A 16,056-nucleotide genomic window follows, 5' to 3' on the forward strand; every position below is an offset into this window, starting at 1 on the left:
GAGTTATGCTCAGGTTATTCATAAATAACCAATCATCAGCAAACATGACTGTTAATAAAAATGCAAATATAAGATACCACATATCACTTATAAAAATGGAAAAGGCTTTCTTTAAAAACAAAACAATTATTTCCTTGCGGTGGTAGAATTTATATTAAAATTTTTTCTAGAAAGTAGTTTGGTACCTATGTCAAAAGCCTTTAGAATGTGCATACTTTTTTTAATGCAGAAATTACGATTCTGAGAGCATGCTCAAGGCACTATTATGATTCTAAAGGTTTGGGAAGAATCTAAGAATTCAACAGTTGGTTGAGCAGATTTGGGTAGAGCCATACAATGGGATTCTAAGCAGCCATTCAAATTGATATTATAGAATATTTATTGACTGAGGTAGTTATTAATTGGTAGTTAAATTCAGTGATCATTTTTCTGTCCTCATTTTGTTGACAGCCTCAGCAACATTTAACATAATGTTGGCATTACCTCAGTGACAAGACACTATCCAGGTTTTCCTCCTACCTCATCAGATACAGTTCCTGTGCTTTCCCCATACTGAGACCAAGTGTCGGCTTTTTCCATAGCACAGAAATCTCAGCCCACTCCCCTCTTGTGTGATCTACCTGGCCTCTTAAAGCATAATGTCACATGACGGTGCTTTAGACCCAGATTTCTGAGGTGAGGTCAGCCATGCTGATTAAACACCGAGCAGGTGAGCGCACCACCTCTCTCTTGGTCCTCACTGTATTAGCTCTGGGTGCTCCTGCAGTACTGTTCATCTGCTACCCCATTTTTCAGATCTATGCTTCCTTTTAATTTCCAGTCAATGTCCACCACTAACTGGTTCTAATTTGTCTTACTCTAATAATTATAATTCTGGTAATTTACCTGCTCACAGTTAATTGCCCTGCTTCATCTTTCTTCACCTTGCTAACCCCTAAATGCACCCTGTATTTCTAGGCATTAAATATGTTCCTAAAGAAATCTTTCATGTTTAGCTCTATGGTTCTTGAAACTAGACCAACAATCTGGCAGTGTCTGTTTCAGTACCACTTTCAAGGCCTAGATTGTAAATTTTCCCAAGTAATCTAGTAGCTTTTGGAATTATGCCTTGATTTCACTTTTAATCAAAATTTCCAGGCTGTTCTCGAGATTAAAGCTCAATCTTACTGTTTTAACATCAGGTCTTTTCTAATATTTTGAAAATTTCCATCCTCAAACCATATCTCAAATTGCCACTTCATCTTTAACCGCAATTCACTTATCACAATATTCAGATTAAATTTCTTGAGGAATTTCCTTCAATGTCATTTTAGTTTTTTTATTAGTATCTCTTCCCCCAAAAGCTAAGTTTCTTTGAAAGAAGGGTCTTCCATTTCAACTTGTCTATAATATTAAGATTATTCCTACGTTTGAAACACTCTTTGTACCTTTAACAATGTCGTATCACTCATTCATTTCTGGGCTCTCATTGTAGTTCCCGCCATAAACTAAAAGATAAGGGGATGGCGTTGAGTGGTTATGCCCAAAATAGAAAAACAGGGCTGCTTCAAAGTGAGTATTACTCCTCTTAAAGGTAAAAACTATGGGGACAATGTTTTTAAATTTTCAGTGCCAAAAGGTAATGTAATGAATATCACAGTGATATCCTGAAACAATGGTTTTCACTATCATTAGAATAAATTCTATGACGTGAAATTTAAACAATTTGAAATTATTAAATACACCATTAAGACTCTTACGGTGAACAATTAGCATGTGACTTGTTAAGTGGCTCCCACGCCAGGCTCCCCTCTCCTTCACTATCTCCTGGAGTTTGCTCAAATTCATATCCAAGCATATAACTAGTATAGAAATAATGAAACTTAAATTTTTATATACAAATATATACTTAGATTATGTATTTTTACACATTTTCATATTTTCCTTACAATTATACAGAAAATATTTTTCCTATGAAACTTTGTAAAGTATACCATATTTATAAAAAAATGTTATAAATAGAAATTTAAACAGGACATTCTAAAGTTTACCAAAATTTTATTATAATTTAATAACAAAATTACATAAAATAAGCAGATGATTGATGAATTCTGTTTCTTCAGATGGTCTAAGAATCTCAAAACCCTTGAAGTTTGCTGAAAATAGAAAATATTCATAAAATTAAACATCTTATAAAGCTAAGTTATACATTTCTTAATATCTAGTTTTAATTTTAAAAATAGGTCAATACATGCACATTGCTCCAAATTCCCAAGGAGACACAATGGAAAATAAGTCTGTCTCACTCTATTTCTGTTCTCTAGAAGCAACAGTTATATCCTTACAAAGACTGTCTAATTATATATAAAGGACTGTCTAATCGCATATACATGTGTAAATGCTTTAAAAACACAAACACAAGTGGTAGAATACATGAACACTATTCTATGCCTTTTTTTCAATTAGTAATAAATACACGATATATTTATAATTTTAACTAATCCTTTATGACTTGAAATTAATGTAAATTAGAAAAGTCAGAATATAACGTTTTTTTTTTTAACTTTACAATATTGTATTGGTTTTGCCATATATCAACATGAATCTGCCACAGGTATACACGTGTTCCCCATCCTGAACCCTCCTCCCTCCTCCTTCCCCGTACCATCCCTCTGGGTCGTCCCAGTGCACCAGCCCCAAGCATCCAGTATCGTGCCACGAACCTGGACTGGCGACTCGTTTCATATATGATATTATACATGTTTCAATGCCATTTTCCCAAATCAAGAATATAACTTTTAAATGGGTATATATTTAAACTATTTGTTTTGCTGTTATAAAAACTACAGTAAAAACAGCTGTACCTACTTTTATGCATAAACCCAAGTATACCTGTAGGATAAATTCCTAGAAATGAAATAGATGGTATATGCAGTTGAGGTCTTAAGAAATCTTGTTCAATTGCCCTCTGTAGAGGTTTTTTTTTGTTTTTTTTTTTTACCATTTTTATTCTGACCAACTATTGTGTGAGAATGGGAGTTGCTCCTGTACATTACTAACATTATGTTTTTAAATAAAACAACTATATTTGAAAGCACATGTTGAAACAGGGTTAACCTCAGTCCACTTTGGCTACATTTCTGTGTTAACTCTAAAATATGATTTCACAAATATTCTAAGAAAAAAATTGTTTTTGGGAGAACTAAATGTTATTTATAAATATAAGTTATTTCACTAAATTAGTTATTTCACAAAATTATTTCACTGTATCATAAAAATTTTTCCTCTCAAAACAAAGGAAAAAAGCATACATCAACTTGTTTGATCTAGCACTGAAGAAATTCCTCAAATTATCACTACCAAATTATAGTTTGGAAATTAGATCAAGGGTTTTAGTATCTGACTCCACAGATGATAAATGGACCAACTATGTCAACAATAGTCAGTATCAACTGCAAGTCAAGGCCTGTGCTAGAAACTTTAAGAGAGACAGGCACATAAGTGACTTCTCATACAGCATGTTAAGAACTCTCATAGAAGTCTGTATACAGTACTTAAAACACTAAACAATAATGCATGTCATTCAGGAAACATTATAAGAAATTTAACTGAAGTGTCCTGTGCCATCATAATTAATAAATCAGTTAAATCCTATTGTGGTTTTTCTATCTCTAGAATATTAAATGGTTTGCTAAGATAGATATAATAAAAGGATAAAAGTTAAGGAAAGAAGGAAATTCAGGTAAGAGAAAAATACAAATCAAAGAAGATGAGGCCAGAGCCACAGCCAACATTTATGCTAGTAATTCCTGCTGCTATAGAGGTGGACTGCACATTTGGCTGTGCTCCTGGCAGCTAAAGCAAAGGGAGTCTATCAGATTTATAGTCTTCTCAAGATGAAAATGAACAGTTGCTTGGGACAGGCACAGATTTCTTTTGTTCCGAGACCTGTTGAAAGTGCTCACTGTTGGTTTTCATAGCAGAATAAGTTTCGTATGTCTGTTAATTTACAACAAAACTCAGTTCAGTAAAAGTCAATCTAAAGGTGGACAAAACAGAATTCCCTGGTGGTCCAGTGGTAAGGACTCTGCACGTTCACTGACGAGGTCATGGGTTTGATCTCTGGTTTGGGAACTAAGATCCTGAAAGCTGGCATGGTGCAGCCAAAGATTGTTTTGAAAGATGGACAAAATATGCTTCAGAAGTAGCTTAATCCTGGGGTCACAAAATCGCTGTCAACAACAGGGAGTGGTTGAGGGTAAGAATGTTTGCCCTTACCTAAAAGCATTCCAAATTTAAAAAATTTCTTTAAGGATTCATTGTTAACTAAAGTCAAGCATTATGTTCAGTTTATGGAACAGAGGCTAGAATATCAGTGACTTTTATAAGTATCTGCCTGGTTATATTCCAAAAACTAAGCTGTACCTGGAATATAGTAAGAAATACATGTCAAATGAGTGAATCCAATAATAAAATTTAGTATGTCCCAAAGTGAACAGACTTTTTCCTCCGTGAATACTGAGCAGCAAAAATAATGCAAAAAATTTTTTTCAAGAAATATATATAAGAAACTATTAATCATGATTTCAGGGTTAGGAAGTAGAGGTATGTTTTCTTTCTCTATTTTATACTTTTAAGCATTGTTTGAAATTTTTATCATGTATTTGTGCTTTTATTTAAATAAATTTGTTAATTACAAAAAGTAAAAAAAGGTTGAGTGTCAAGATTATATTCTCTAATGAGAACCTGCGGGTATTTGGTTACTGTTCTTAACCAAAAGAAAGAACATACGATTAATGGAGAAGTCACATGTTAGGATGCCTGCATCTAAGGGGAACTGTTAAAAATGCACATTTCTGGGTGCTACAACTGGAGAGACATTTAATAAGGTTGGGATGGGATCTTGTAATTTAACACTTGTAACATGGACCTCAGAGGATTCTCATGCATGTGGTCTATAGGACACCCTCTGAAAACTACTACCCACCAGGTAATTATTTTTTCCTCAGGACCTCCCCACACCAATTCTTTCCTGCCAATTTAAGGCAGATTACCAGGGTTTTGAGTGGCTCAGCTGGTAAAGAATCCGCCTGCAATATGGAAGACCTGGGATTGATCCCTGGGTTTGGAAGATCCCCTGGAGAAGGGAAAGGCCACACCCTCCAGTATTCTGGCCTGGAGGATTCCATGGACTCTATAGTCCATGGGGTCTCAAAGAGTCAGACATGACTGAGGGACTTTCACATGTGGAAGGCAAGCCTGCCCTTTCGGAATAATAACCTCATCATGAGTCAGCCTGTAAAAGAACTAGCCCAGCCCCACAGCCAATCTGAGGTTTCCCACAGAAAACAGTTCTTGGTGTAGCTCATACAAATGTGCCATCAAGTACATACAATTCGTGTCACACAGCATGAACACAATAAGTTCAGCCTAGAACATTGCCAATGAGCTACTGTAGTCATTTTAAAAAAACTCAGCACACCTTCAGAACATCTGATTTTTAGCAGTATTATGCCAAGAGGCAGCTGTTTCTGAAGGCACACTTACCTATCTTCTACTACCTTATTGGAAGGATAAAAAACTTTGAATGAAAATCCACTTCTTGGAAAAGAGCCCTTTGGAGAGAAAAATGCCCATAAGTACTCAAAATACTCAACTTTTAAAAAAAGAACCCCCATTTTTAAAAATCAAATTCCTCACTCGTGGCTTAAAGATGAAGGTACAAGATGTGACTATAAAGTAATGAGACAAATTTCTGCATGCTCTTTGTAGAGAAAAAATATTATTAAAGTATCTCCAATAGAAGGAAAAAGTAAAGTTGACCAGAACAGTCATGCTAAAAAATGTGGCCAGAAATGCTTAGGAGTGGGTCTACTTAAGTATAAGAAATAAGCAGTACTGAATGATGCTTAGTAAGCACATAAGACACTCAAACATCATGTTCAAGAAATCTTTCCTGTCCTTCTCCCCAGTGAAAATCTGGGATTGATGCCGCACCATGGTCCCCTCAAAGCAACAGAGCAGGGTCACATATACAACTGTCCATTACTTAACTCTAAATAAAGCAGACTCTTGTCTTTTCAATCTTTGTGTCCCTGGCACTAGCTCAATACGTGGCCTATTGCAGGCATTCATTAATGGGAATAAGTATCAAGAAAGGATGCTGCTAAATCACTTCAGTCGTGTCCGACTCTGTGCGACCCCATAGACGGCAGCCCACCAGGTTCCCCCGTCCCTGGGATTCTCCAGGCAAGAACACTGGAGTGGGTTGCCATTTCCTTCTCCAATGCATGCAAGTGAAAGTGAAGTCGCTCAGTAGTGTCCGACTCCTAGCGACCCCATGGACTGCAGCCTACCAGGCTCTTCTGTCCATGGGATTTTCCAGGCAAGAGTACTGGAGTGGGGTGCCATTGCCTTCTCCGCAAGAAAGGATGAAACAATGTCAAAACCAAGTTTTAGGAACTTCTCTGGTGGTCCAATGGTTAAGAATCTGCCTGCTAATGCAGGAGACGTGGGTTCGATCCTTGCCCCTGGAAGATCCCACATGCTGCAGGGGAACCATGCACCACAACTACTGAGCCTGTGCTCTAGAGCCTGGTAGCCACAGCTGCTGAAGCCCGCTCACCCTAGAGCCCGTGCTCTGCAACAAGAGAAGCCACTGCAATGAGAAGCCCACGCACTGCAACTAGAGAGTAGCCCCCATTCGCCACAACTAGAGAAAGCCCACATGTAGCACCAAAGAACCAGTGCAGCCAAAAATAAATAAAATTTTTTAAAAGTTTTGAGCTTGTCCACAAGGTATAAATAATGTAAAAAAAAAAAAAAAAAGATGATGGTGTAGGAAATGGTGGTTTACTCATTTACAAGATGAAAAGAAAAATTCAGAAATAAAGTGTTTTCAAATGCAGCATTAACTATGAGAACACACAAAGAGTTCAGTTTAAATAAGGAAATAGCCTCATTATGACAAGAATATTGAAATATAAATAAAGATTCTGTAAAAATTAGGCCACAAATTACAAAAACAATGAAACCAAATCAATTGTGCACATCCTTATAGCAGTAGTTCCCAACCAGGGTCAGTTCTGTCCCCTAGAGACATTTGGCAGATACCTGAGGACACTGTCGATTGTTAAAACTGGGGGCTGCTACTGGCATCTAGTGGGTGGAAGCCAGGGATGCTGCTAAACACCCTGAGATGAACAGGACAGTGCCCAAAACAGAATTATCTGGTTCAAAATGTCAGTAATTCTGTGGTTGAGGAAGCTGGACACAAAATAAATGTGTGAGAAAAGCAGTAAGGGATGATGTTTCCAAAAGTGACCTAGATTAAAAAAAAACGCCAAAAAGTTAAAGTCTAAAACTCATAAGAATCAAGGAAACATACATATTAAAAACCACTAGTGAAGATACTTGATATAAATAGCAACATTTATGCAGCATTTAACCCCCAAGTTCAAAAAGTCAATTATACTTTTACAAAAATTCAGAAGCAACTTCAGGATTCTGAAGCATTTCAAGGTTCCACATAAAAATGAAATATTAAAGTGTGTCCCAGTAAGAAATTCAACATTCATCTGGCTTAGATTTTGGAGACCTGGACAATTTCTTAAAAAAAAAAAATCACCCTCAATGGACAAGTACCATTAATATGTGTACAGAGAACAGGATACATGCTCTGAAAGTAATTTCCAGAAAGGAACCCCAAGGCAAATTACTTTGAAGGGGAAAATACGCATTTGGATTTATAATGGTGCCTTTAAAAAAAAAAAAAAAAACAACTAAGTCACATTACTTTATAGTCACATGTTCTTCTGAAAGTTTAAGAACTTTCTCTTTATACCAAATTAATTCCGTTATTTCATTGATGGTATGTTTTTACTCCGACAGTAACTGATTAAACATATACTTTAAAGAAGTAACACTCTAATCTTGACAAATTATGATACATAATGTTAACTACATTCTTACAGGGTTTATGCAGAGGCATTCGGTATTGGTCAAAGTAAAAGGATCATATTTGTCTGCGATGACAAGTAGGTCAGGCACAGGGTACACTCTCAGAGCATAGTCATACGCCCAATACACTGGGCAGACATAGAGAGGGAGAGGAGTCAGGTGTCCTTGGGATAAGACAGTCTTTACAAACTACAAAAGAACGACACAAAACAAACTTCAGTGCATTTGTAAAAGCTAAAAGAGCAACAGAGAATTTAAATTAAATACTGATTACCAGACTTAAAATTTGAGAAACATTTGGGAAAACTGAATCACAGAGCTTTGGGAACACTGATATGAAATTATCCTGTATTTTAGGAGAAATTTATGAGTTTTCATTTAATACTATAAAAGCTACTTCCCCAAAGAGTCATTTTGGAGCAGTTATATTTTTAGCTGTATAATAAACTCATTTCCTAATTCTGTTCATCTAAAAATAATTCCACAGCTTGGGTAATGGCAAGAATATATACTTGACCTACATACACATTGAAGGTTATAAAATACATACTAGAAATGCTGTGTATGATCTATTTCCATACTTCCAATTGTGGATACATGTAACCAGTGATTGACAGCTGTATGTCAGGGAATCTTGATAAACACCACATCTTCCTAATGTGGGCATATCATAGGAAATATTTAATAAACATGATTAAAAACACATTTTCTTTAAGTATATATAAGTACAGTGTAAGATTTGTGAGTTTTAAAGGCAAAATGGGAAGCTCCAAATAAATTTCCTGCTTGTTCTGGGCTTTCTTCTGTCCATTAGGGGATACCTCAATAAGAAAACTGAGAAACACTGATTTAGGGAACAAAAATTACCTTACAGACAAAAGTGTGTTGAAATTATTTTGAACTATAAACAAAAAACAAAAGGGCAAGTGATTAAGTGACTTAAAACTTTATATAAAGTCACATGTAAGATACCTTAATAAAGAAAATCCTTAACTTACATGATTAGGAATATCCAAATTGCTACTGGGAAAACGGACACAGTTTCTGCACATTTTATTCACTAAGTCTTCACGAAAGACAATAATTTCTTGTGTACAATACTGAATTCTGAAATGAAAATGGTAGTTGAATGTGACTTCCACAGAAAAAAAATATAATTTTAAAGGCAAGATGTTTTATAATACATTCCCACTTCAAATTCAACCATAATCTATTCATCCATGCATTTGACAGTAATTTATTGAGCTCTCTATATGTGTCTAGCATTACTTTAGGGATGAGTGAACAAAACAAAAAGACCCCAGCCCTGATGCAGTTCATTCTACTGGGGGTGGGCGTTCAGAGACGATAAACAACAGACATGGAAATTAATAGTATGTTGAGAGATGATTAAGTGTAAAGCAAAAAGAAAAAGACTAACAGGGATCATTTGCAGGAAAGGAAGGTCAAAGGCTGGAATATTTAATAGGAGGACTGGAACAGGTAGGACTCATAATGAAATTTGATCTAAGCACAGAGTTGAAGGAAGTGAGAGAGTCATGCAGACATGCAGAGGCAGGCAGAGGCAACAGGCAGAGCAGAGGAGGCTGGAGGGCTGGAATAAAAGAGAAGAAATCACAGAGGAAACAGGGCCAGCTCACGCAGGGCCATGACTACCATTGCAGAGGATACGGGCTGTTACCAAATAAAACTATGGATCCATCTTTCTGAATCCGTAAGGGCAGTGTGATACGCCTTCTGGTTTAAAGGATCACTCTGACATGGTTGAGGGCAGACTACAGAGGAGCAGGAGAAGCTAGAGACCAGTGAGGAGGCTATTACAGTAGCCAAGGCTAGAGAAGATGGCAGAGGGTCATAGAGGGGGAGCTATAGAGAAATGGCCAGATTCTGGATATAAATGTTTGAAGTCCTCCTTCAGATTTTTGAAGGACTTCCTCAAAGCCTGCATGTAAGGAGAAACCCCGAAGATTGGCCTGAATGAATGGAAGGATAAAGGTGTTCAGAACTACAATGAGGAAAGCTGCAGGACAGGGTGGGGCTGCTGGGGGAAGAAGATTAGAAGTTTGGTTTGAAGTTGTTTATTAGACATCCACGGGGAGATGATGTGTAGGCAACTGAATATGTGCATCTGGAGTCAGGGAGAAGGTTTGAGGTGGAGATATCAACGTGGGAGTTGTCAATACATAGAGGATACTTAAAGCTCATGGACTGGACACTGAAGGAGTGAATGTAGATAGAAAAGAGAGGGAACCAAAGACTGAAAGCATTCTCTCCGTAAGAACCTATGGTCACCATGGCACATAGAGTAAATGCGTAATCCTTCCATTCTTCCACTGTAACTTTTCTTAAAGGATGTATAATCGGAATATCTATTATAAAATCTCCATCCATTATTAAGTTTCTGAATTCAATGTTAGTGAATTATTTAAATAAAGTATTGTTAAAGTTTTCAGAAACCTAAAATAAAAAGAAATTTTCTTTTTACCCCATGACAACCAAAATCCAGAGACAAATTTTAAGAAAAAGGTTAATTTTTAAATGAAAGGTTAAAAAAAACACAATACAAAATGCTAATATTTACCTGCAAGGATTAGTAGTAAAAACTGAAAATGGTACTCTTTGCCTGAATTCATTAGTGATGCTTTCAGCAAATGGTGGCCTATAAATACAATTAAGACGATACAGTATATATTTTTTAGTTTACAAAGTTTTCTTTACTGTTGCAAATATCTGAATAAAACTTACCTTGGTAAGATGGAACCAAATCCAGGATCCTCTGGGCCAGGTACAAACACAAAACGACTACTGTAGCAAAATTCAACATAATTAATTCTAAAAATATTATACCGCTACCCAATAGTCTAAAACCAAGTTATTGCCTTTAATTAAATTATAAAATTTTTAAATTTTATACATTTTAATAAATGAACTAATAAAAGTCTCTAGACCGATACCATCCAATAGATCTTTTTTGCAATGATGGAAGTGTTCTAGATCTGTATTGCCTAATTACTGAGTACTTGAACTGTGGCTAGTGTGACTGAATTTTTTTTTTTTTTTAGTTTTTTAATTTTAGGCCACACTGCCAGGTTTATAGGGTTCTTTGAGTTCCCTGACCAGGGATCGAACCTGGACCCCTCCTCAGTGAAAGCACAGAGTCCTAACCACTGGACCACCAGGGAATTCCTTTAAATGATATAGCTTTAAATTTAAAGAGATCCATGTGGCCAGTGACTATCATTTTTGAAGAGTATAGTTCTAGACCCTTAGAGTAATAATGTCATCAAGAAATTTGGATTATGGTTGAAATTATCACTCTTCCAATTAATACTTTTCAATATAAATCTCTATTAGAATATAACATATATTATTGTGATAGAAGGATAATTTTATCTCCCAGCTATACTAATTTTCTCAAATTTTTCTTCCACTTATTTCTTAAATTAGGATTTTTGTTTCTCAAATAACCCTTTAAATGAAAAAATACAGCAGTAGAAATCATTACCTTTGATGAATATTTGGGTATTCGCATATTATATCTGCCAAAGTTTTTAGGGAATCTAAAATTTTAAAGGGATATTGAATTTAATTTGCATATGATATACATAAATAAAATTTTATTTGATCAGATACAACTCTACATATTATTAATAAATTTAAATTAATATAGATTATTTCTCATCAACTTAGTTTATATAAATGTAGGAACACTTATTAAATAGATCCTCAATACCTTTCAAAGCTTGAACTTGATTTTTTCCGTAAGGTGCAGATGAAAAATTACCACACAGAATAAAGCAGGTTGGAGGTGCTGGTGAGTAACCTAAAAAGAAAAGAATAAATGAACATCACTTTTCTGGTCTAGAAATCACATTAAAATCTTTTAGCCATGAGCTTTTTTCTTTTTTTAGCCATGAGTTTTTAATAATAAAACCTTACTGTCTAAAAGCAATACCTTATTTTAATAACAACTTATTATAAAAACAGTAATAATAGTGCCCATTTATTGAGCACTTACTTTGTGGCAGGCCCTGCAACGGCTTGATTCATCCTCACAACATCCCTCTAAACTGAGAGAGAGATTAACCTGCCTAAAGTATTAGGCTGCAGTTTAAACCCAGTTCTGTCAAACTCCGAAGCCTAAGCTGTTATCTACTCTTGTACTGTTTTAGGACTAATTCTTATTTATCATGAACACACACATACAGTTATTTTTCAAATGTAAAAATGTAACTCTTTAAGATGAACTCATTTAAAATATTTCACCTCTGAATCAACTTTTTTAACAAAAACAGACTACTCAAAAAGATACATTTTTTTAAAAGAATTTAGTTTTAAGACATGAGCTCTCATAAAAAAGAATAAAAACAAATGACACCTACCAGAAAACATGATGTGAAGTTTTTCCAATACTTCTACTTGGTCCAACCAAACATCAGATATAAAGACAAACATGGCATCTTTATTCTCATCCTCTAGTTGTTTTAGTTTTGCAGAAGTCTTCACAGATGTATTAGAAGGCCCTCCGAAAAAATTAGTATTTCCATAGTATGCCCTAGGTAATTATAACACAATTATTACCTTCTATCCTATATTCTGTTGAAGATATTTTTCTGCTAATTCTACAAATTAAGCTTCTGTCTATCTAATGAGGTTATTTTCCCATCAATGTAAATTGTAGCATGAAAATGTATTATTTGTACCACTTAAAAAGCAAACAAGTTGATTTAAACATTCTAAAATGAGAAAGGAAGCAACACTGAGGCAGTAAACAAAGCAAGATAAGTAAACTATATCTGGACCTTTTAAAACTTACTAAAGCAAACATTAAAATAAATCATAATTTCCTTATATAGTTGAAAGTAGGAGAAATAGGTACTCAATTTGAATAATAACTAATAAAAGTATCCCCAAAAAAGTGCTAGCCATTTGACCAAGCAATTTCACTTCTAGATATCTAAGAATTTAAGGATGTCTACAAAGACTTATCTACATCCCAGAATTGTGAAAATCTGGAAGACACACTAAAGCTTGCCCAAAATGGAAACTGGAGTGATCTTCTGCACTCCCAGCCTCTACTGCTCTTGCCACCTACCCTTCACCGGCTGCCATCCTACCGTCCTCCGTTTAAATGTTGAATACTGTCCCACAGAACTGTCCCTTGAGGATCCCAACAGAAGTCAGATTTCCCCATTACACACACTTGGAGGACCCTGTACTTCTCTTTCATAGAACTTATCAAATTTGTGATCAGCAAATTATTTGGGTGACGTTTAATGTCTATCTCCCTAATCCAACACCTACCAGAGTCTGGCAATATAGTATGTGCTCAAAGTACATTGCTGAATGTCACAAATCATGTAATAAAAAATTTCATGGTAATGGAAAATGTTGACTGAATATTATTAAATGATGAAGCAGGTTACAAAGCATTGTATAGTATGTATTCATTTTCAACATCCAAAAAAGTGGATATAGAACCTGTATATTCTTATTAAGTCACTGTAATTATATCCTATAAAGTCACTGCAAACACTGCATTAGGGAATACTGAACCTTGCTCTTAAGGAAAATGTGTGCTGCTATCAGACAGACTGTAATATTAAATTATAAAAAAAAAAACTCATCTTGGTAGATTCTATTTTCTTCATCTTACAAAAGAGAAAGCAAGGTTCAGGTTTAGAAATGTTAAGTGATGTGCCTGAGGCCATCCCAATAACAGGTGACAGTGTTAGGTTACAATCTTGCAGTTATCAGAGGAATGAAATAAGATGATACAGATGATTTCAGTTATATACCCAAACATAAACCAGAATACTACAAAGAGAAATACCTATTAAGCTGATTCTTGAGAAATTAAAGCTTAAAAAGGCGTCAGTAACATCTTCCATCCTTGATTCATGGAATATAAGGTACAAAGACGAGCAAGAGGAAGGCTGTTTTCCCAAGAAATGATCTAGGAATTCTAGGAACTTTAACAAATACATCAGGCCCAGAAAACATAAGTCACGTCTTGTACCAGTGAAAGAGAGCAACATGGCAATGGAATCCTAGCAAATCTGTACTTTAATTTAGAGAAAGTGGGACAATTTAAATAGAAGATTATTTGCGACATTACAAAGATGAATGCTTGGCTAAACTTAAACGAATGGTAACACTCAAGGCCAGCTTCCTTGATTATACCTCTCATTCGGAAGAGTAATTTTGAGGCTTGTATGAAACTATAACACCAAGACAACAGCAATTATGCTTTCAATATAGCCCCAAGAAACCCTACCATGATGTAAACCTAGCCACAAACTAGCACTAAAAGCACTCACTTAAAAGTAAACTGGCTTGATGCGGGCTTGTATTCTCTGTGGCATGACCAGCACTTTACCCTGGATTTACTTCACCAGGAAGCAGATGCACAGCAAAAGCTGCCTGCCAGTGACTCCCCGCCAGCAAATGTGGCCTTGGTGCCTGATTTATAACAGCAGACTGGATCTAAAACCTTAATCATCAGACTTCTTGAAATCATCACCATCATCATGGAATCTCAGAATTAGAATGCAACTACTTTAATTACCCCAGATGCCTACAGGCTCCAGGAAGCTAATACTAAATATCAAAGCAGCAACCAGCTGAGGCTGACTAGGTGTGAATAAGGGTACATACATTTATCCTGCCCAAAGTGAGCCATCACTGAAGATGTTCCAGGTGAGAATTTAGGTGCGAAGTACTGCCAGAGCTGATTATTCAAGATAACTCAGATCTCCTAATTTTCAAATATTGGACACTAATTCAAAATATGCTTAAATACCTCCAAGGGGAAACAAGAAATGTCTATAGACTACATTCAACCCACAGGCCACCGGCTACAGCTTTCACACCATTATTCAGCCTCTGTCAAATTCCTTGAGTGACAGGGAATTCACTCCTCTCAGACAAAGTCCTTTTGGAACCCCTCTAATATTATAATGATTTTGCATATATTAAGTAACTATATAATTTGCCTCTTATAGCTTTCACTCAGTAAAATACAAAAATAAGAACTTTATATTAACATGGGAATTATATTCTTCTGTTTTCCTATCTCTTGTCTCAGTCCTGTAGATAAAGAAGACCAATGGATTAGAAATCTTTCCCAGTGAAAGTCAAATACAAAGATGCAATTGCAACCAGTCTGGAGTCAACCCACTAGTTTTCAGTTTTATATAAAGTCCAGTCTTTTAACTCTCATTTTCCATTGCTCTTCACCTTCTAACACAAAGTCTGAGGACTTGTAATAATTGACATGTGATATACTATCTTAGATTTATTACTGCCAGTATTCTAAAATTTCTATAGAGTTTAAGTCAAACATTTTTATACCTAGTAGTACTAGAGGGTTCAGTGGGTGGAAATCCAAAGGCATTGACATGAAACACCTGATCTTCAAACCAACCTGAAAAACAGATAAGTAACAAATCACTTTCATTTGTCCAGTTTTCTTGTTTGAAAAGACAAAACTGTGGAACACAAAGCAGTAATGCTAGGCCATCATTTAATCCCCGGTCAACTAACTACAGAATTCACCAGTCCCAATGAGCTACAAAACAGTTTCAGGTTCAGAGACAGTCTCAGTTCTTTTTTTGTTTTTTATTTTTGGCCACACCATGTGACTTGCAAGATCTTAGTTCCCTGACCAGGGATGGAACCTGGGACCATGGAAGTGAACATGCCGAATGCTAACCACTGGACCACCAGAGAATTCCTGATAGTCCCAGATCTATTTTAAAAAAAGTCATGAAATTGTAATAGATTTAGAAGTAAAACTTTTCCCTTTCTTATTTCACAGTACATGTTAGAGTACAGACAGATAAGGTACAGAGATAAAAATGTGTTTTTTTAACATTTATTTTTTATTGGAGTATAATTATGTAACAAAGTGTACAACAGAGTAAATCAGCTAAATGTATGCATATATCCACTCTCTCTTAAGCCTCCTTCCCCCTCCATCCCACCTCTCTAGGTCATCACAGAGCTTCAAGCTGAGCTCCCTGTGCTGTACAGGAGCTTCTTACAGCTATCTATCTTACACATGGTGAAGTGAAGTGAAGTGAAGTCGCTCAGTCGTGTCCGACTCTTTGCGACCCC

General features: G+C 35.7%; 1 protein-coding gene and 1 non-coding gene across 5 annotated transcripts in view; both read right to left on the reverse strand.

The window, feature by feature from the left end:
* Positions 1-1,991: 1,991 nt before the first annotated feature.
* POLE2 (DNA polymerase epsilon 2, accessory subunit) overlaps positions 1,992-16,056 on the reverse strand; it is a 33,491-nt gene continuing 19,426 nt past the window's right edge. Inside the window, exons 10-19 of one of the 4 annotated variants that reach the window (XM_061429784.1) lie at positions 15,292-15,364; positions 12,321-12,493; positions 11,672-11,761; positions 11,444-11,498; positions 10,684-10,740; positions 10,520-10,597; positions 8,937-9,045; positions 7,951-8,127; positions 5,527-5,594; positions 2,018-2,135 (exon numbers count right to left, since the gene is read on the reverse strand). In XM_061429784.1, the coding sequence (XP_061285768.1) occupies positions 2,117-2,135; positions 5,527-5,594; positions 7,951-8,127; positions 8,937-9,045; positions 10,520-10,597; positions 10,684-10,740; positions 11,444-11,498; positions 11,672-11,761; positions 12,321-12,493; positions 15,292-15,364 (899 nt within the window). In that variant the 3' untranslated portion in view covers positions 2,018-2,116. Of the gene's footprint in view, positions 2,136-5,526; positions 5,595-7,950; positions 8,128-8,936; positions 9,046-10,519; positions 10,598-10,683; positions 10,744-11,443; positions 11,499-11,671; positions 11,762-12,320; positions 12,494-15,291; positions 15,365-16,056 lie in introns of all 4 variants that reach the window. The other 3 variants (XM_061429783.1, XM_061429782.1, XM_061429781.1) reach the window with 3 other exon arrangements.
* On the reverse strand, positions 11,047-11,120 carry TRNAE-UUC (transfer RNA glutamic acid (anticodon UUC)). The gene has a single exon. It is a non-coding gene; the product is annotated as a tRNA-Glu (tRNA).

Source organism: Bos javanicus, chromosome 10, assembly GCF_032452875.1.
Source record: "Bos javanicus breed banteng chromosome 10, ARS-OSU_banteng_1.0, whole genome shotgun sequence".
NCBI lineage: Eukaryota > Metazoa > Chordata > Mammalia > Artiodactyla > Bovidae > Bos > Bos javanicus.